The sequence below is a fragment of the Pan troglodytes genome, chromosome 21 (assembly GCF_028858775.2).
Source record: "Pan troglodytes isolate AG18354 chromosome 21, NHGRI_mPanTro3-v2.0_pri, whole genome shotgun sequence".
Taxonomy (NCBI): Eukaryota; Metazoa; Chordata; class Mammalia; order Primates; family Hominidae; genus Pan; species Pan troglodytes.
The window spans coordinates 27898463-27921891 of record NC_072419.2 but is presented as its reverse complement, the minus strand read 5'-3'; the positions used below and the strand labels follow the sequence as shown (position 1 = coordinate 27921891).

At 36.1% G+C, this 23429-nt stretch overlaps 1 protein-coding gene across 4 annotated transcripts in view; it reads right to left on the bottom strand.

The window, feature by feature from the left end:
- XRN2 (5'-3' exoribonuclease 2) overlaps positions 1 to 23429 on the bottom strand; it is an 86719-nt gene that overhangs the window by 5521 nt on the left and 57769 nt on the right. For all 4 annotated transcript variants that reach the window (XM_514546.6, XM_054674615.2, XM_016937545.2 and 1 more), the window contains 4 exons: positions 18882 to 18950; positions 18667 to 18798; positions 15726 to 15853; positions 2253 to 2316 (listed from right to left, as the gene is read on the bottom strand). In XM_514546.6, coding sequence (XP_514546.2) covers positions 2253 to 2316; positions 15726 to 15853; positions 18667 to 18798; positions 18882 to 18950 — 393 coding nt within the window. The remainder of the gene's footprint in view (positions 1 to 2252; positions 2317 to 15725; positions 15854 to 18666; positions 18799 to 18881; positions 18951 to 23429) is intronic.

Below are 23429 nucleotides of genomic sequence, written 5' to 3'. Positions count from 1 at the left end.
GAGCTTAACACTCATAGGTAAAAAACTAAATGGCTGCCTTGCAAATGACTGAAAATGAGGCCTCCATTGACAAGAAGAACCCAAACAATGTGGCAAAACTCAAGTGACAAAGGGAACTCCAATGCTGGGTATCTATTAACTCTAGGCTGTGTCTGTGTTGGGAGGATGTTCCTGTTGTATTTTTAAATCTACTGGATATATGGATTATACATACCATCTTAAAGTAGGAAATTATTCAAGAAATGCAATGTAATAAAAAAAGACACTCAAAATTCTCTTAATAGGATTCTCAACAAACAGTAGTGTCGTGGAAACATACTGAACTAAGAACTGGTAAAACCTGGTTCTGGAACAAAATGGTCTCTTTCTTAAATGTCTGTGATGTAAGACTTTTATGATAGAACTCTATTATGCTCACATTTACCTTTTGCTTTCAGGCTTAATTTTAAGTATCTGACTAAAACTAAACCAAAAAACATTCCCACAAAACTTGTCACTAACCTGCTGGGTTCACAAAGTCAGAATAATACTAGTACTTGGCTAGGGTAGAATAAGAACAAAACCTGATGGACAGCAGGGTAAGGGAAGGGACAATGATGATGATCTTAGGAAAACTTTTAATGTGAACAGAGGGGAGGAAAGCTGTTGGGGCCTTAGAAGTGGAAACAGATCCTTTACTTCCTTTGAAGTCCCTACGTCTTTATATTACGCTCAGAGTAAATATTCTGGTAAGTTTTGTTCCAGTGAAAAGTTTCTTGGTAAAGAATGGCACAAAAGAGTGACCTTAGGTAAGCTGCTGAACTTCTCTGTGCCTCACTTTCTTCATTTGCAAAAATGTAAACATAACAGCATCTATTTCAATGCATTGCTAGGAGGAATAAATGAAATCATTCTTATTAAAGGATGTTAACACAGTGTTAACACTTTGTAAGCAGACAAACATTCGCCATTATTATTAGTATGGAAAGTGAGCAATAAGATAGGGAAACCAAGTATATAATTTAGGAAAAATTTACCCCTTACTTACTTAATTTCTGCTTAAAATTTGTGGTACTGAGGAAAATGAAACAGCACATACTGTGTGCTTTCAGAACATATACTAAAATCAAAACATTAATACACACATTGCTAGTCGTATTACATTTAATGAGACTTGCACTAAGTTGACACTATTAGTAAACATCGAATAACATGATTCCTTTTATCCTCTTGAAGATAACAATGAAATAAAGTTCTGGAGTCTCTAAAGAGTTATAAAGTTTTCTTAAAAGGGAAGCTGCATTTAGAATCCCATTTATAAAAACACTATTCATTTCAGATGTGAACAGATTAGAGACTGTTAACATGGCAGAGGAGAAGAGAATAAAACAGATTAAAACTGGGAAGGCAAAAAAGAAAGCCTTATTATGATGGGGCTTAATTTGTTTTTGCATTTACTGATGTTGGCAAAACCATCATGAAATGATACATCTTAAAGCTGGCCTTTAAAAATTATTCTACAGATGTTAATTATTCATAACGTGCCTAGTTGTCTTGTCGTACAGAGTCCATCTGACTTAGGAGCACACAACTTATCAATGAAGGAATATATGTTAAACATCCCTTGTTATTAAACCATGTCACATTCTTCCTAGTCCATGGTACTTATTAGACTGCAGATCCCATAATCCTCTTCTGAGTCCCTTCTGCGTTTAATTCAGTTCAGTCTTAAGTAGTTAAAGAAACTGTTTTCAGTGGCAACTAATAACTACTGACCTACAGTGACACTGCCCTACAATAGGCTTGTCAGCCCTGAAAAAGTTGTACCAAAGAAGCTGATTAGGACTTCAAGAGGTTTGTAGCAAGAATCAATGGTTGGTCTGTACTAACGCTGCATTGCCCGCACAGAAATGATAAAAGTGGAACACCATTAGTTATGCCTCATTAAGCTGCACAACCCTTCTAAAAAGAAATTTGTTTAGCCTGACCAAAACCTAATACAGTTTTAAGCTGTGTTGCATTTTTCAGGGCATCTCAAAAGCATCAATAAAATAAAGGCCAAGAACCAAGAAAAGTAAGAAAGTATATTAAACATGAGTCTTTTAATTCAAAGTATTAGCTATATATTTTCCTAAAGGATAGGCACAAGGGAAATTGTTTTTGGTGGGAAAAAGTACATTTCAAACCACAGAGGTTTTAGCTTCCATAAAACCCATAAACCCCAAATGTTGGTGTCAGAAAGTATTTAAAAGTCATGTCTACTTTAATATTACCTGTCAAACCTTTGCTGCTGGAAAAGCGGAGGAGGACCTCGCCAGGAATCCTGGGGCCTCATATCTGAAAAAGAAACAGGAAAGGTTAAGAAGATTTTTAAAAGTGACCAATATTCAACTACCCAATATTTTATAATTAAAAGTTCTTGAAAAAAATCTGAGAAAGACTGTAAACCAAATAAACTAGTATCATAATAACACACACCACAAATGTAAAAAGGTAAGTAACTAACAAGGTCAGCAAATTTTTTATTATTTTTCCTTTGATAACAAAATAGGTTTAGTAACCCCTGGTCACTAAACTCACATAATCCTGTGTGTGTGTGTGTATGTGTGTGTAAGTAAAGATACATACATTACACACAGTTTTTACATTTATATTTTAAATGCTGTGGAAAAGGAAAGGTTTAGTTCTTTTCCATAAATAGAATTAATACAAACTGAATGAATAGTATCTACAACAGAAATCCTGAAATTTTCCTTCTGAAGGCATAAATTGCTTTCATTAACATTAAGCAGAGCACACACAATCTCTCCAACACAAACCAAGAAAATACATTAATGAAGGGACCACCCACTTCTCCATCTTTTCTGATAGTTTTCTTGTAACGCAAAGCTGAAATAGCAACATCATCTAACTAGAAGAAACAATTAAATGGCTCCTGCTCTTCTACATAAACTGACGGATATAGGATGAAAGAAACATCTGGGCCTGTCTATATCAGCGAACCACAGCTTGCAGTCACTTCACCTTCAGCGGGGTCTGCTGTGACCTAATTAAAACTGCTGGTTCCAGAAGTTGTCTAATGAGTTCACCATGTGAGGACAGTAACCTCCTCTAGACTCCCGAGACCAGGGACAACAACGCTTACCATAATGTATTCAGGCTCACATTTTAATAGAAACACAAACTAGAAAAATGCTTTTCAAAATTACTTAAAGAAAAGAAGAGTTGAAAGCTTATCTCTGGTTAGAAACCAAAAATATATATGGTTTTTACTTAAGAAAGAGAGAGAAAGAAAAAAGTAGAATCATGCTTTAAAAGCCCCATGACAAAGAACACGGAATCAATAAAATATCTAGCTGCTCACAATGATTCTAGCTCATAACTGGCAGCCTCAGCCCTGGCTTCCTTCCCATCTCGACATGCTGAGAAGGCCAGACTGAAGAAAGTTTTCTTTATGTGGACAAACTACCTGAAGGAGGGCAGCCATCTGCAGCTGCCACAGCCCACTCCCACCTCAGTCCATGGCCAACTGGAAAAGTTTCTGCAGCCATACCCATGGGTGCCAAACCCACCTCTCAGAAAGGTGCAGGAAGCCCTTCACCAGCTGTCACTTCCAGGCAGATTCCCATTGTGAATTAAAAGGTGGTATCTTTAGTCAATTGGAATTAAGTTCCTTTTTTATTTCTTAAGAACCAAACTACTAGCAGTCAAACCGAGTAACAATGTGGAGGATGCTGACTACTACACACTCCACAGAAAACAGAGGAAGACAGTTCCCCGCCCTACGCCCAGAGTAAGTTCTGAGTCATTACTACAGACTATACACTATCAGAAAATCAATTTTCTGAAGAGATAAAAGTAAGAAGTTCTTACAATAATAGCAATCATTTCATTTGTATGGTTTATTTCTATGGGAAAACTTAAGATACATTTACATATGAATTTCAATGAGTTACCATTTGTGAGAAAGTAATCTACTGAAAGTAAAATCAATGTTTGAGCCACTTTTTCAGCTCATGTACAAAATTAGTTTAGTGAGAATCAGTTAAAATGTTCCCAGAAGTATTTCATTTTAGTGCCCTTATATATACAAAATTTGCAAATGTAACAGAAGTCAAAAGAAATACAGCAAATATTCATCCGGACCCCTCTACTTCACATCCCCTGGAATCACTGCGGTTACCCTGGAAACACACCCCTTTTTACCATTAGGACTTAATTCCATATTGTGCTTGCCTGGTGTCTTTTTATGTATGGTATAATCGCAGGATACACATTCTCCATGGTACTTACGAAAGCTTCCACAGTGGCTCCCTAATAAATTTAAAATCGAATGAAGACAATACAAAGATACAGCTACATTAAGAGAAACCTTCAGAAACAATCTAATGTTTTAAGAAAAATAAAGATGGGAAAAAAACTTGTATATTTTGTCCTAGAAACTGTGCTAATGGAGATGAAGCCATCACCACCCATAATATATATTCATTAGACTCAAACATGTTATTCTTAGATTAAGCACAGCAGTATTTCTAAGTAGAACTGGAATGTAAAGTTTACTAAGTGTAAATGCTTTTTTTGGAGGAGGAAATAATTGTCTAACCTATACACCTAGAAATGTCTTAAAAAACAGCAAACATTTCTAATATATCACTTCTAGTGTGCCAGGTGCCTCTCTATTTTCCATTTTCTATCTCTCACCTCCAGGACAATTTTCTTTTTCCATATAAACTCAGCACATACAAAAATTACAGTTTTTTGTTAAAACCTAAGCAAATTTTCCAAAACTTTCAATAAACTCTGATGCAACTGTTAAAACACTCCTTGTTTTCAATCCAAAAAGAAAAAAAGGCTCAAAGAAATATTTCAAGGCTATTTTTAACCAAATTTCTTCATATGGCTCTCAGTAACATATATAACCTGGAAGTATTCATAAAGCAGAAGTATTTCCTGGCTGATCTGTAATGAAGTAGATGGTAAAACAAACTTATTATCATTCATTTGTATGGCTCTAACAGAAGACCCATTTGAGAGGAAGAAAAAAAATTCTGAGACAGTGAATTGCACTTCAGAAGGTACAGGCGAGAGTGGAAAATTTTTTCCTTTGGTCTTTAAAAACTTACCCCTTTTCTAGAGCTCTAAGGCCACGTAAACCAAGCTTCGCCAATAGCTTCTCAAGTGACAATTTACCTAATCAGCATGGCAATCACAGAAAAGATTCCATGTTTACTGATAGCACTAGTCAAAAATCACTTTTCAACGTGGCTAATTGACAAGTTTACAGACTAAAATGAAGAGAAGTCACATTTAAGGTTCTCTGGGCTACAGAAACCAAATGCTTTATTCAGACTGAGTACTCAGGGCTACACTCGATTCCAACAAGTTATCAGTACTCAGACAATTACTCATCAGCCAAAACTGACACATCAAAGACAAATCAAACACCAACAATAAGAAATACCTACAGCAGACACTTGACAGTTGTCAGTTTGACCAAATGGCCCTTCTTGAGTGCAATTTCATACTACACGAAGAAAATGATTATGATACTAAAAATATTTTAGACTGAATAAATGGCTTAGAACTCAATCTTACTAAAACAAGCTATTTGACTAAATTTTAAAGTTCAAAATTCTATAAAAGGAAAGATGATCTTTTATCACTTAATACTTTCACAGTACTTATTATGTACAACGTACTATTTTAAGTGCTTAGCTACTTAAATTCATTTAGTCTGGTTATTTTGTCAGGTAAATATTCTTATCCTCTGTACTATTTTCAAAATGAGGAAACTGGGGCAATGACCAAACCTGTCAGAGGTCACAGAGTGAGGCCAGGGGCTATGTCCCCGTAACCACTCTCTACTACACTGTGCAATCTCAAAGTTTCACATTCATTTATGCTGTCGGTTGAGATGGCACTTCATGTTAATTAATTTCAGAAGACGCAGAGGAGAACCACCCATGATTTTGTGCTTCTTAATCAGGAGGCTCAGAAACTTACAGTTTCAACAAGACTGGATGGGGGGTTTAACAACTACTCTCAACATCTTAAAGGTTTACAACCGACATTATTACTCATATCCAATTAGGATAGGAAAGAAAAATAACACACATTTTAGTTGTAAGCATCTAGGCAAATACAGGATTTATAGGAAGAAAATAAGAAAACATCTTGGCTAAAACACTGGAATCTCTGCTCTTTTTAAAAGGATAATACTACCCCTCAAAATCTGGCACTTAAAATGTAAAGAGAAGGGATCAGATAAAAATCAGTATCAGCGGTTCCTGAAGCACAAACCAAAACCCAACATCACTCCAAAGAGATCAGCCGGTCTGTCGAGGGACGGAAAGAGCGGAGAGGTGCTCTCGAAGCCGTGACAGCCTGGGTGAAATGAACCAGGTCCCCTTCCTGGTCAAGCCTATCTGCCTAGGGACAAAAAAGTACCTCTCTGCCCTCATAGCCAGAGGAAGCAACAGAGAGATGTGGCACTTAGATTCACTCTACAATCCCGTCCATCCAAGTCCAAATCATCTTAAGGATGCTTTTCCTTGCCCTCTATCCTCTCTTCCTTTTGTGTTTTTCTCCTCTTATAGCAAGATGTGGATGAATGGATGGAAGATTGATACATAGGTGAAGACTGGTTCTACACAAATATTGAATCTAGAAGTAACGAGATCACAAAATAAATATGTCAGAAGTCTTAATGACAGTAAACTAAAAGAAAAAAAAAAAAAACACAGGCCGGACGTGGTGGCTCACGCCTGTAATCCCAACACTTTGGGAGGCTGAGGCAGGCAGATCACTTGAGGCCAGGAGATTTGAGACCAGCCTGGCCAATATGGCAAAACCCTGACTCTACTAAAAATACAAAAAGTAGCTGGGCATGGTGGTGCATACTTGTAATCCCAGCTACCTGGGAGGCTAAGGCAGGAGAATCGCTTGAACCTGGAAGGCAGAGGTGTAGCGAGCTGAGATTGTGCCACTGCACTCCAGCCTGGGTGGCAAAGCAAGACTGACCAAAAAAAAAAAAAAAGAAAAAGAAAAAACCGACAAATCATATGTTGGACTATGTTTAAAGAATATTAGGAAAATATCAGATTTCCTTTCTTCATTGTCTGCAGCATTTGCCTGAACTTATCATACTTTAATGACCATTCTAGATGAAGCTAATTATTTATCCAATACATTTCTTACAAAAGTATCAGGGAATGATTTGTGAAATGACATGGTTGCCTTCTAGGAAGTCCAAACTCTTAACCCAAGCTTTCCAAGGTTTTTTTTATAACCAAGAGCAATCGAAATCCATCAATCTATTCAACTCTTTTTTGAGCTTTTATGTTTCTAGTTTATATGCAGACAATCCCCAAATTTCTCTCCAACTACGTCCTCTCTCTCTTGAGCAAGAACCTGACTTCTATGACTACCTAGCACAGATGCCTCTAAAGTCTTTCAGGTACTTTGACCCCCACAAACTCACTCATCACATTCTTTCATATTCCTTCACCCTCCTGGGTTTCCAAACTCTGTGAAAGGCCTCAGTAAGCACCCAGGCATCACAGTGAACACACAGGACTCTTCATTCCCTTCTCCCTCTCCTCCTCACTCTTCATATTCAATTATCCAGACTTTCAGCCTTCCCTTCCTCCCACCTTCCGGACTTTGGATCCATTCTGCCAGTGTAGTTCAGACCCTTATCATCTCTCCTTAACCCACAGAGTTGTGGTTCTAGAATGGAGATGTATCTGCTTAATTCTTCTAGAGTTTTTAAAACCTTATAAACAAACAGACTAGTGCCCAAATTAAATCAGCAAGGGACAAGAACAGCCAACTTACAAAAGAAAAACTGGTCAGTAAAAATATGACCAAAGCAGAAATTGAAAAATCATATCTTAAAACAAAGACACATTATTCCTTACCAAATTAGCAAGAACTTTATTTATTTTATGTTAAAGAGACAGGGTCTTGCTGTTACCCAGGCTGGAGGGCAGTGGCGCTATCATAGCTCACTGCAGCCTCAAACTCCCGGGCTCAAGCAATCCTCTCACCACAGCCTCCTGAGTAGCTGAGACTACAGGCACATACCACCACGCCTGGTTAAATCTGTGCTTGGATTACAGGTGTGAGCCACTGCACCCGGCCAAGAACTTTTAAAAAATAACACCTGGTGGCTGGGGGCAGTGGCTCACGCCTGTAATCCCAGCACTTTGGGAGGCCGAGGCGGACGGATCACGAGGTCAGGAGATCGAGACCATCCTGGCTAACGCGGTGAAACCCCGTCTCTACTAAAAACACAAAAAATTAGCCGAGTGTAGTGGCGGGCGCCTGTAGTCCCAGCTACTCAGGAGGCTGAGGCAGGAGAATGGCATGAACCCGGGAGGCGGAGCTTGCAGTGAGCCGAGATTGCGCCACTGCACTCCAGCCTGGGCGACAGAGAGAGACTCCGTCTCAAAAAAATAAATAAATAAATAAATAAATAAATAAAAAATAAAAAATAACACCTGGTATTGGTGGGAGTGGGATATTAGACATTCTCATATGCTATTGTAGGAAGTACAAATTGGTATACTCTTATTTAGAGGTTAATGTGGTGATACTGACCAAAAGTCTAGAAATTCACCATACCTTCTGATCCAGCAATACCATTTCTAGAAATTTAGCCTGCAGTTAAGAAATAAATATATTTTTAAAAGATTATTGGAAAAGCCCTATAAATTAAAAAAAAATTAAGCAATATACTTCTAAATAATCCATGGGTACATAATAAAAAATAAAAATCAGAAAATACCATGAACTAAATGATAATAAATATGTGAGACCAAACTTTGTGGGATAAGGCTAAAGTGATTAGAGAGAAATCTGTAACACTGAAGTGCATATATTGGAAAAGACCAAAAATAAATGACCTAAGTCTCCATCTCAAAAACTTGGAAAAAGAATGCCAATTTAATCCCCCCAAAAAGTAGAAGAGAATAATGAAGACAAAAGCAGAAATCAATAGAAAACAAATGTACATGGAGGGAAAGGAACAAATATCTATATATCAACAAAGCCAAAGGTTAGTTCAATGGGGGGAAAAAAAACCAATAAAATTAAATAGGTTCTCAAAAAAAAAAATTAAATAGATTCTAGCAACACTAATCAAAAAAAGAAGAGTGACTATATATTACCAGTATCAGCACTTAATTTTGAAGTCTTACAGTCATTAAAAATCTTATGAAAAATTTCTGGCAATAAATTTGAAATTTTAGAATGGGCACATTCCCACCAAAAAAAAAAAAAAAGAACTTACCAAAACCAACATAAGAATTACTGAAAAATCTGAAAAGCCAGAACTAAAAAATTTGAATCTATAATTGAAAACCTTTTCATAAAGGAATCTCTAAGCCCAACTGGCTTGGCCACTGAATTCTTCTAAAAATTAAGAAATGACGACAATCTTACGATAACCCATACAGAGAACAAAAATGTAGAAAATATTTTCTAACTTGTTTTATAAGGCCAGAAAAACCCTACCCCAGAACGTCCAAAAAAGGGAAATAAAACTAATCTCTCTCATAATACATAGATTTTAAAAATCCCACCATACACTGACACATAGAATGTAGTGACATATAAAAAGATGATATATTCCAGAAATTAGGTTTACTCCAGAAATGCCATGTTGGTTTAATATTTCAAAATCAATCAGTGTAATTTACCATATTAACAGAACAAAGAAAAAACAACAAACAAAACCCCCAGGTTTTAGAGAAAAAAGCATCTGATAAAATTCAATACCCACTAGAAACAAAGAATAGAAGAACTTCCTCAGTGTGATAAAGGTTATCTACACAGAAAAAAACTGCAGCAAACCTCATATTTAATGATGAAACAGTAAAAGTCTCCCCCTTAAAACTGATTGGGAATGAAATATCTACCATCATCACTTCTATTAATTACGAGAGGTCCTAGCTTGTGCAATAAAGCAAAACAAAAAACAAACAAACAAAAAAGGCATTAAGATTAGAAAATAAATAAATAAAATGGTCACTACTTGGAGATGACATAATTGTGTACACAAAAAGATTTCAAAGAACATATAAACTATTAGAAGAAATGAATCTAGTAAGGATGTCAGATACAAATATCAAAAAAATCAACTTTATTTCTACATATAAACAAGCAATTAGAAAGTGATGTTTAAGATACTGTTACTTAAAACATCAAAACACATCAATTATATAGTATTAATTCTTTTTGTCCTGAATTTTTTATTGTGATGATTTCAAACTTAAAAGTTACAAGATGAGTACAAAGAATTCCCACATCCCCTTCACCCACATTCCCTAAATGCTGGCATAAACCTCTGTTCATCATATGACAGCAATAATAAAGCGAAAAGGCAAATTGCCAAGTGGAAAAAGATATTTCCAATATAAAACTACTCTCATAACCAGAATATAAGAAGGCCTACAAAACAAAAAGATAGACAACCAAATTTTAAAAAACCACACAAACCTTGAACACTACATCACACAAACAAAAATATCCAAATGGTCAATAAACATTTTAAAAAATGTTCCACTTAGTCACCAGGAAGATGCTAACTAAAAGCTCGGTGAGATATTCACTCCCTGCTTAGTCAAATAGCTAAAAGTGCAAAGACTGACAACACCAAGGGTTGGCAACAACATGAAGCAACCAGAACTCTCCTACACTGCTGGAGGAGTGTAAATTCATACAAACTGAATGTAATTTGGGAAATGTGTCTGGCACTTTCATTCACTAAAGCTGAACATACACACAATCCTACAGTCTTGCAATTCCATTCCTATGGAGTACATACCCATCATGAGTGTTTACATATGTGCATTGAAGGACACACAGGTTTCACAGCAGTCCAATCCAGCAACCTCAAACCAGAAACCAACCCAAATGCTACTGGATAGGTAAATAAATGGTGATATAGTCCTATGATTTAACACTATAAGCAATGAAAACTGATGAACTGCTGGGCGCGGTGGCTCGTGCCTGTAATCGCGGCGCTTTGTGAGAACGAGGCGGGCAGATCACGAGGTCAGGAGTTGGAGACCAGCCTGGCCAACATGGTGAAACCCCATCTCTACTAAAAATACAAAAATTAGCCGGGTGTGGTGGCACATGCCTGTAATCCCAGCTACACAGGAGGCTGAGGCAGAACTGCTTGAACCTAAAAGGTGGAGGTTGTAGTGAGCCAAGATTGTGCCACTGCACTCCAGCCTGGGCAACAGAGCAAGACCCCATCTCAGGGAGACCAAAAAAAAGAAAAAGAAAATGGATGAACTACTGCTACAAGCAATATAAATCTCAGAAACAAAGACTGAAAAAAAGGCAAGCTTTTAAAAGGGTAGTCATGTAATAGCTTTTTAAACTATTAGGTAATGTTAAAAAACAAAAAGGTAATGTATGATACTATGATACTGCAGTCAGGATAGCGGTTCCCTTTAATGGGCAGGGGGTAGTGCCTGGAAAGGACACAATGGGGGGCTTCTGAGGACTGACACGTTTCTACTGAATCTGAATGGTGAATACATGAATATATCCATTTCATAAAAACTACACTGTACGGTTCGATTTGGCACTTTACATATGTTACATTTCAATAAAAAAGTATATGTAAAAATACACGTACAATAATCTAATTTTCAAAACTTGCACACATGAAATAATAAAAAGAAACACTGCTTATTTCGGGACTGTGGAATTATGGGTGTTTTTTATGTTTTATTGCTACATGCCACATTTTATTCAATTAACATGTACTGTAGTTAAAAATGCATTTTAAAAATATATTTAAAAATCACTAAAAATATGTTAAAAATTAGCTCTCCTCCCCTCATAATCTGTTCCAAGTATGCTCCCAGTCTAATTTTGTACCAGTTATGCTATGCTTAACACCACCCAACTACTTGCCATGTACTTCAAAGCTCATAATTTTCTCTCAGCCTAGAGTAGCCCAAATTCCCCACTTGTTGGCTCAATTTAAATATCACATGATTGCCAATTTTTTGTCCATAAACTTTTTCACTCCTCCCATTCCTGTGCCCTTTGAAAAGATGTTAAATGTCATTAGAGTCCCAGCACTAATCCTCAGTTGAGTCAATGTTTACAAGTCACGAGGCAGAGGGTACTTGTTTCTTGCTCTAAATCAATCCCTACTTTACAAAACATATCTCCCAATTTTTTCATGACGTAACTGAAATAAAGATATTCTAACTGGAATAGATTCTAATTAAAGTCTGTAAGTATTTTGTACTTTGTAAGTACACATTAAATCTAATAACAGCCACAACAATGGCAAATAAGGAGTTATTTAACCAAAGTAATATTAATAAAAGTAGAGAGGGGACTCCACTATTTGAAATAAAATACACAGATGCAAACAAGAGTTGTCTATTTCCAAAGAAGGCAGACGAAGAACTATAGAACTGTAGGCCCCTAAGGGCATGAAATTCTCTCCTTTGGTGTAAAGCTAATAAATAAAAGAACCTTCTGGCTTCTTTCCCGTATTATTGGAACATGATCCTTCTACTAGAAGCAAAAGGCCATGGTATCCATGTAAATGGTAAAAAGTCACAAGAAAAAAGAAACTGATAAGGAATGTGTCAATAACAGCTGGCTTTAAAAATATGTTGGATATGCTTTCACCATTTATTAGGAAAATCTTAGGGCAAAGATAGCTCCTTCAAAATGATTAGACTCTCCTGTTGTACATGGTATGACTTGATACTGAATACATGGAAATACCTAGAAATGTTATTTGCTAAATCTTACGGGAAGCAGCTGTTAACCACTGCACCAAGCAGATTCCCACAGGACCACTGACTCTGTACCTCTGTGCCCCTTCTGTGCTTCACTGAACAGAAGTCCATAGTTTGCATGATAGAGCCTCACAAAGCTCCACTCAATGTCATTAAGTCATACAGCAAAGCTACACTGCCAGAGAGAGGAACAGAGACAGAGAGTGAATACACTAAAAACAGAGGGCCCTGGAAGAGTAAGACCTATAGAACCAATTTCTTCTTGGGTACTACATCCAGAAAATCTGGACTTCTGGTGTGTAACTTAACTAGCATTACAACAGTGCTAGGTGCATAGTACAAATATTTCCCATCAATTATCCATTTTAACCTGGCACGTTCTTTCACAAGTACAGCTTCGGTTTAAAAACAGCTCTGAGGGGTATCTATAACAAAGCATCACTCTGTTTTTTGGAAATCAAATTTTTATGAAATATTTCAAACATTTAGAAAAAAATGTTTTAATGATATGACACTCAGATTTAACAAACGTGAGCATCTTGCCACACTGTTTCTTCTCCCCCATGCTGCCCTTGTGGCAACCAGACAACCAGGAATGGAGAAACAAAGCCTTCATGAAGACATTCATTTTGAGAAACAAACACTGGCACATGACTTACACTTCTTTGATAAATGGGCATAGCAATGGAGCTCAAAAATAACATTAAATGGGGACACGATTTAAAATTAATGTAAAATCTATGAAGTCTAACATTCAACTATCTTTTCCCTTTCCCACTGCAATCCAAATGCCATGTTAATTATTTTTGTGGTCAACATTTCTGACCTGTCCATAAAACAGATTATGAGGGGTTAAGGAAAGACTAAGGTCTTCCAGAAATATAGGGTTAAAGGTATAGTCTACCTAAAGCAGTCCCTGGCTATATTGTAGGTAGCATTGAGATACAATTTGAATCAAGAAAGGGACACCTTTGTCTTTCAGGCAACTAAGTGATGACGATCCATATCTATCATATCTGATTTAATTATACTTGTATTAATTAAATAAATTGCAATCATTTCCACATACTTTTTTTTGCCTGTGTTAACTGAGAAACAGATTTTAAGTGAAGATTAAGGAAGAAATCCAAATTACCTTATTCATTTATAGTCATATATTCATATATATATGAATATATGACTATATATTCATATATAGTCAAGATGAAAAACAGACCCAGAATAATCAAAGTTATCCTGAGCAAAAAGAACAAAGCTGGAATAATCACATTACGTGACTTCAAATTATACTACAGAGCAATAGTAACCACAACAGTATTGTACCGGCATCAAAACAGATAACAGACCAATGGAATACAACAGAGAACCCAGAAATAAATCCATACATCTACAGTGAACTCATTTTCAACAAAGGAACCAAGAACATACACTGAGGAAAGGACAGTCTCTTCAATAAATGGTGCTGGGAAAACTGGATATCCATATGCAGAAGAATAAAACCATAAATTTATCTCTCATCATATAAAAAATCAAATAAAAATAGTTTAAAGACTTAAATCTATGAAACTGCTACAACAAAACTTTGGGGAAAATCTTTAGGATATTGGTTTGGGCAAACATTTCTTGAGCAATACCCCACAAGCACAGGCAACCAAAGCAAAAATGAACAAATGTAATCACATCAAGTTAAAAAGCTTCTGCACAGCAAAGGAAACAATCAGCAAAGTGAAGAGACAACCCATGGAATGAGAGAAAATATCTGCAAACTATCCATTTGACAAGAGTTTAATAACCAGAATATGTAAGGAGCTCAAACAACTCTATAGGAAAAAAACCTAATAATCTGATTTTAAAGTGGGCAAAATATCTGAATAGACATTTCTCAAAAGACACACAAATGGCAAACAGGTATATAAAAAGTTGCTCAACATCACTGATGATCAGAGAAATGAAAATCAGAACTACAATGAGGTATCATCTTGCCCCAGTTAAAATGGCTTTTATCCAAAAGACAGGCAATAACAAATGCCAGTGAGGATATGGAGAAAAGGGAACTCTCATGGACCACTGGTGGGAATGTAAATTAGTATAGAGCTACCATATGATCCAGCAATCCCTAATGCTAGGTATATACCCCAAAAAAGGGAAATCAGTACATCAAGGAGACATCTGCACTCCCACATTTACTGCAGCACTATTCACAGTAGCCAAGATTTGGAAGCAACCTAAGTGTGCATCAACAGATGAATGGATAAATAAAATGTGGTACATATATACAATGGAGTACTGTTCAGCCACAAAAAAGAATGAGATCTTGTCACCTGTAACAACGTGGATGGAAACGGAGGTCGTTATGTTACATGAAACAAGTCAGGCACAAAAAGACAAACTTTGCATGTTCTCACTATTTGTGGGAGCTACAAATTAAAACAACTGAACTTGTGGAGACAGAAAGTAGAAGGATGGTTACCAGAGGCTGGGAAGGGTAGTAGGGGAAGGGTTGGGGAGGGGAGGATGGTTAATGGCTATGAAAAAATAGTTAGAAACAATGAATAAGATCTAGTATTTGATAGCACAGCAGGATGACCATAGTCAATAATTTAATTGTACATTTCAAAATAATTAAGAATATAATTGGATTATTTCTAACACAAAGGATAAATGCTAGAGGTGATGGATACCCCATCTACCCTGATGTGATTATTACTCATTGTATGCCTGTGTCAAAATATCTCATGTTCCCCATAAATATATACAGCTACAATGTACCCACAAAAATAAAGATAAAAAATGTATGAAAGATTTTGCATAAGGTATTCTCTTACAACTCTTCTAACTTACATGTTTTTAAAGTTCACTGTCTGCACTGATACAACAAATCTTTTTCAGCAACGAAGATTAGAAACCAACATTTGCTGTGATATTTAATTCATAATGTAAAATAACCGATTTGTAAAAGCTTACTTGACATAAGTTTTGGAATCTGGGCTTGTCCTCTCAAAAGCGGCCTGTATAAGTTTCCCTGGTAAGTCGCAGGTGGTGGTGCAGCATTGCTGTAAATGCCAGTTCCTGAGCCTCTTGGCATAACATGGCTATAAAAGGACCCAACACAAGAAAAAAAAATTGTATAGTGATATACCCATCATAACACAGCTGACACAAATAAAACAAATGCTCATAGCCACATCTTCACTAACAGATCTGATTAAGATAATACAAACAAAAAGGTGGTTTATAATTAAAGCTCAAAACTACATAATGGTAATAGTGATAGCAAATGTTCATCTGCCACACCAAGACTCTTAATTGATAACCATTTAAATATTTACAACTTACATCATACGAAAAATAATTTGCATATTTTTCTTTTTTTGCATTATGTTTCAGTTTTGTCCTTAAGGATCCATGTTCTTGCTATCACTGTATACATGACTACTCTACATCTTGCTATTTTTAATTTACTATATCAAATACTTGCCTGTATCTTTTCTTCATCTTTGTAATTCCAACACATAAACCTATAGAATACTTTACTATGTTGATGTCTTACACTTTACTAAACCATTTCTCTCATTTTGTACTAGTAGTATAGATTACAATACAATATAAATATTTGGGCATATAATTATGCTCATCTAAAATTATTTCCTCCTCACAAATCCAAGAGGTAGGAATTTGGGCCAAAGGTTAAGAGTATCTTCTGAACTCACTGCTCTATTCAGAGGAATACTATGTTGCTTTCCAAAACAGTTGAAATAATGCAAAAAGTTAAGACTATTTTAAATCTGCATTTCTTTTTCTGCTACTAAGAATGAAGATTTTTCCAAAACAACGACAATAACAACTAATGTTTACATAGTGTTTAGGAACTACCCTAAGCGCTTGACAGACATTAGGCTCACTTAATTCTTATAACTTCATAATTTTAAGAATATGTAGGTATAATTACTGTCTCCACTTCAGACATAAGGAAATGGAGGCACAGAGTGATTCGGTCAAGTTCACAAATATATTAAGTGGTTAAAAAAAAAAAAAAAAAGGTATCTGAATCCAGACATTTAAGATCTAAAGCCCATGCTCTTAATCACTCTGCCACACTATCCCTCTTAATATTTGCTGTATAAATTACATGTTGATGGTGACCTTCTGCCTAAATAATTTTTTGAATCTTAAGGTTTCCCCACTAACTGGAAACATCTATTTATAAGTTATCATTATTAATGCATGAATCCTAACTCATTAACATTATGGCAAGCCTGTTGCTCTTTCTATACCAGCTTTACCTGTTATTGTTTACAAGTCCCCTCACTCTATAGTATCTTCTACAGCTAGGAAAAAGACAATTCAGTTAACTAATAAGGGCAAAGGATAAAAACTGGAAATTCATAGGAGAGGAAATACAAATTACTAATAAACATATTAAAAGATAATTTCAGTAGGCAGGGAAATGCCAATTCAAGCAACTATGAGATACCACTGTTCAAGCACTGGGCAAACAAAAATTTAAGAGACTGGAGGCTTCTATACCAATGTATTGGTTAACACTTGAAAAAGAGTCTCCATCATACATTAATTAATTCAGCTAAAACTTTCTTGCGGGTAAAGAGGAGGTTTTATTCCCTTGAAGTAACAGTCAGAAAAACAGTAAAACGTCTTAGAGAAAGTAATAGAATTCTCATGCAACACATATAGCAATACATAAATGGAGATGTGAATTTTTAAAAATGAAGAAAAGCAGAGCAGTATCAAAGTTATTAAAATACTTACAAAACAGTTGTATTTTATGGTCTGTTAGATATTTGTGGTGTACAATAATGTGTTGTCCAAAATGCCTGTTTAGGTTTTAAAGATGGAGCTCCACTCTTTGCTTGGTTTTAAGTATGTAAGCAATGTTATGAGAGGACATAGTAGTAGTGGTGGTCGGCCATGGTGGTGAGACAAAAATATATGTGTGAAACAAACTCAGTATTTTCTTTTTTTCCCTTTTTTTTTTTTTGGTTGAGACGGAAGTCTCCCTCTGTCGCCCAGGCTGGAGTGCAGTGACGCAATCTCAGCTCACTGCAAGCTCCGCCTCCCAGGTTCACGCCATTCCCCTGCCTCAGCCTCCCGACTAGCTGGGTCTACAGGCGCCAGGCGCCTGCCACCATGCCCAGCTAACTTTTTGTATTTTGTTTAGTAGAGACGGGGTTTCACTGTGTTAGCCAGGATGGTCTTGATCTCCTGATCTCATGATCTGCCTGCCTCAGCCTCCCAAAGTGCTGGGATTACAGGAGCGAGCCACCGTGCCCGGTCCAAACCCAGTATTTTCATAAAGTTTATATATATAATATATTTATATAATATAAATATTTATATTATATATATTTATATTATATATATAATATAAATATTTATATTATATATATTTATATTATATATATAATATAAATATTTATATTATATATATTTATATTATATATATAATATAAATATTTATATTATATATATTTATATAATATATAATATATGTTATATATAAACTTTATATATATTTAAAAATATATATAAAGTTTATATATATAATATATATTATGTATATATTATATATATAAACTTTATGAAAATACTGGGTTTGGGCCGGGCACGGTGGCTCGCTCCTGTAATTATATATATATATATATATTAAAAAATTTATAATTATATATATTATATTATATATATAATATATATAATTATATATTATATATAAATTTATAGTTTAATATATATTATATATGTAATTATATATATTATATATAATATATAAAATATATAATTATATATATTATATATATGGCAAATTTTATATATGGCATAAATACTGACTTGTTTTATGGGATGATTCAGAAAAAGCAAAATATACAAGGGCTAGAAACTGACAACTCACCCCAAAGTCCTGAAGGCTGCCTGATCCAGGTGCACAGGCCTCCGGTCACGGTTAAAGCCAAGCTGAGGCTTCCACTGCCGTCCATTGCTGGATTTTTCCCAGTCACTAGGTTTCAGTACTGCTGCTGGCTTTCTGACCATTTAAAAAGACAACACTTAGTAATAGGGATGAAAACCATTTGTACAAAATAAATCTAGGTAATTTACTGTTGTTACCTTGCTCCTGGAAGCATTACAGCTTTAAAAATGTAATCTTCAGCAAACTGTGGGTCTTTAAAATTAATACTGGAAAAGAACAAGAAACAATTCAATGATCTGATTATATCAGCCTGTCTTATCATGTAGACTGAGGTATTTTTCATGTTTAAGTCCTCTCCAAAAATTATTTTAGTTAATAAATGGGTTTGACAAATGGCTAAATGTCTTCCTCACCAAACTGTCTCTAATTCCTGGTACATATAACCTTCATGTAACTTTCTCTGAGGGAAAAGTTATGTTCTAGCTGACTATTGGTGATGACAGAGAAGTAACAGACATTGCCCCAACTCAAATTTCAAAATGATATTGTAGACAGGTCGAAGAGGTTTACAACAACAAAAAATAAAAATAAAATAACCTTTAATTTTGTTCAGTCCGTTGCAAAAACCCCAAAGCATCTTGAGGCAGATTAGCTCTTATTTTAATAAAGAAAAGATGGATATACCAATAGAAATATTTGCAAAATCAAAAAATGCACACAAATAGCTAAGAAATCTATGGTGCGGGGGGGATGGACTTAACAAAAAAAATTAAACTTCACAGTTGGACCCTTGTACCCTTCTCTCTTAATGTGTTATTTTTAAGTAATAAAATAATTTTCACCATTTGAAAACTATACAAATATGCTTTTTTTTTTTTTTTTTTGAGACAGGTCTCACCCTGTTGCCCAGGCTGGAGTGCAGTAGCACACTCACAGCTCATTGCAGTCTCAACCTCCCAGGCTCAGAGATCCTCTCACCTCAGCCTCTCTCATAGCTGAGACTACAGGCACACAACACTATGCCCGGCTAATTTTTGTATTTTTTGTAGAGATGGGGTTTCCCCACATGGCCCAGGATGGTCTTGAACTCCTGGACTCATAAGACCCACCCACCTCAGCTTCCCAAAGTGATGGGATTACAGACATGAGCCACCGTGCCTGGACAATATAACTATTTTTAAAAGCTATACACTCAGGCTTTGAGTATAAGCTGGGTCGAACTTCTTTTCTGGTAGTGATGGCCGTGGTAGTGGTATGTATGTGTGTTTATCTATCCCAAAGGTTGGTAAGTACCTAAGTCTGTCTTCTGACATAGCAATGCTTCTTCCAGGACTCTGGTTATACACCAGATTTATACTTAAGGATACTTATAACACTATTATTCATAATGTTTCAAAGACTGTAAAACCCAAGTGTATGAATAACAGTGGACTGGTTAAAAAAACTAGTCCTTCCTAAAAAGGAAGAACTCAGATAATATTTTTAAAAATTTAGTAATAGAAGGTCGGGCGCAGTGGCTCACAAGGTCAGGAGATCGAGACCAACCTGGCTAACACAGTGAAACCCCATCTCTACTAAAAATACAAAAAATTAGCTGGGCGTGGTGGCGGGCGCCTGTAGTCCCAGCTACTCGGGAGGCTGAGGCAGGAGAATGGTGTGAACCTGAGAGGCAGAGGTCGCAGTGAGCCAAGACCACACCACTGCACTCCAGCCTGGGCGACAGAGTGAGACTCCGTCTCAAAAAAAAAAATTTAGTAACAGAATACTTAATGACCTTAATGACATGGGAAACATATATACAACAGACTAGACATATTCATCAATCGATTATCAGTGATTTTTCTCTATAAGTTAGTAACTTGTTTCCTTTAATATATTTTTCAAAATTCCTCCAATGATTACACTTACAGTCAGTTAAAAAGGTTTTTAAAAAAAGTTTTATTGACCTGGTTGACATTTTTAGATAGCAGTTTTCTTTCTGAATACTGCCACTTTAACTAGAGTCTATCTGCTTTACAGAAATTTTCATTTTAAGTACACAAAAATGGATTCACTTACAATAAATATACCATGAGCTCAACGGCTGAACAATACTTATTACTCAACTAGTTCTTCTTACAACTCACTCTTCACTGGTAACTGTCTTTAGCTCAGATTTTCTGTACTGGCAAGATGGCATGGGGCAGGGCAAGGTAGGACAGGCAGTGATAAAGGTTTAAGAGGATGACAGAGAAAATGGTAGTTAAGTATTTGTGCTCATTAGGGCTTTGCAGATAAAAAGTCAAGTAACAAAGCAAGACTTGCAAATAAAGTGTTTTGAAGCAGGTATCTGTGTTTCAGCAGGGTGTTTTTAGCCCTTTGCCAAACTATTAGAATACCTATTGCATGCACGGTTCATGGTGGGAGGGAGGTCATGCACACCGCCAGGCATCAAGCCTGCCTCCCCTTCTAATAAGGGAAATAAGGAAGAAAGTGGAAAATGCAACAACAGGCACAGAAAAGATGCTGAGTCAAAGCATGTGTGTGTATACGCCTTCCATATAAACATCTTTGTCAGTGTGGGCTAAAGGTATGTGTGTACTGGGGGGAGGGAATTATTTCACCTGAGGACCAAGGAAAACATCATCCAAGAGGCTGCGGTTTAAGATGAGACAGGATTGGTTACAGGGTGGCAGAGGAAACAAATGGAACAAAGATATGGAAAGGGTCCCAGTACCAAGGAACAGTACAGTTTTACTGGAGCAGCCCTTCTCAATGGGGATGTGGGAGGGAATTAAGCCCTACAAAAAATGATGAGTGAGTACATTCTCAATTCTCCCAAGGAAAAAACATAGCTAGTATCATTCTAGAGATACAGGACACAAACTGCTACCTACAATCTGATACACACAAGAGATGCTTTAAGATCTCAAGGCAGAATTCTCCCATGGAACTCCAGTTGAGAAGGGCTAAATTAGAGTAAAAACGCATTTGAGCAGAAGTGGGGCAGGAAGAAAGGTAACAGAAGTGGGTTATGGTCATGGAGGGTTTGTGTTGAGTATAATGTGATGCCTTTGCAAGTAGTCAATGAGGACGTGAAAGTGATCGAAGATAATTTCAGAAAGAACAACCCAGCAGCAGTGTGCAAGAGAGCAGAGGGACACCCATAAAGAGGTCACCAACAGAGCCTAAGCAACAGTCTTCGACACACATCTTGGATGGGAACGTTGGGAAAGTAAATGAAATGGTAAGGCTGGAACTAGAATGGAGATCGAGCTCAGATGAAGATCTCCAAGTCATGCACAGAAAGACCTGAAACTAAGAAAATGAAGGAAATAGCCAAGGTAATAAGCTCCCAGGGAGAAGAGAAAATCCCAGGGTCACAGAGATAATCACTTCTGCAGGAGAATGGTTATAACAAGAGATTTAATAAGACAGCTGAAACTAAGGTTTGAGAAAACAAATCCATTTGTTTTCCAATTATTCCTTAATAAAATTGTTTTTAAAATTCCATTATTCATGTTCATGCTCTGAAAGGGAAAAACTTTCCAAGTCAATAGGACAGTCTCCAAGATCATCCCTACTTCCCCTCAGAACCACATTCAACAAAAGGATCTACACACTTAATACAATACAAACCATTAGGAGATGGAAAAGGAGTATCTAAAAATAAGTTTGGAAGTTTCCATTCAAAGACGAGGACACTATTTATGATACCAAAGTATTAATATCATTTTTCCTTGGATCTTTGAGAACAATTTGAAGACACACTCTCTCCTAAAATGGATTAAGCTTCCAAGGGTTGAAAGATTCTTAGTATCTTAATTTGTTCCCAAAAATGTATACTAAGATCTACTATGTTTTTAGAAATGTATTTTTCCAATGTGATAACAGCCATGACTCAGATTCAAACAAACTTCCTAAAAGTCAAACACACAGACTAAGCAGGAACCCATTAGGCAAAGACTCAAAAAGGTAACTTTTTATATGGATCCAAACTTTTGAAGGTCTTTTATTTTTTTCATGTCTATGTCATTTAAATTCCATCATCAGAAGCAAAAGGGTTACTTGTGGAAGGCTTATCTAGGGAAGTAGTAAGTAACACTGAGGTAAAGAGAGAAGCACCCTCACGCAAGCTCTGAGAAGCAGAGGAAGGAAATGAGTTAATACAGCCTATGGACTCAACAGTCTGACCAGCTGAGGTAAGAGACTTGTGTTTAGATTCGTATTGCTTCATCTAATTCTGTAAACTGAAGTATTTTTAAACAACAGTATTTTCATCTACTTTTTCCAAATGCAGGTGAAACACTGTTGACTCATCAAGCTTTTATGTACCAGACCAGCTTTCCCCCAAGTAGCATAACAGATCCTTTCCTTGATAGGTAACCTCACTATTTTAAATGCTTGATTGTCTTCATAAACACATCAAGGGCAAAGTAAATAAAAATTTAAAACCTAAGCATGGTTGAAAATAAGGAAACTGAACAGTGCTTTTATTTATACCACAAGTAGCACTTTCAGCACTGCTGGTAAGAAGAAAATATTGTAGCAAAGTCTCAAAAGAAAAGGAATGGAATATAGAACACCTTTTTCTGATTCGCTTTAAGAATTATCCTTAGAAATGCTATTTTAAGTATTACTGTTAGAGAGTGTTAACATAATTCAGAAAGAAAGCAGAAAACTCCAAATATCAAGTTTCATTTTTACACAACCTTTCCCTGATACATTCCATAATTAATGCTAAATTGGCATACAAAGGCAAACTG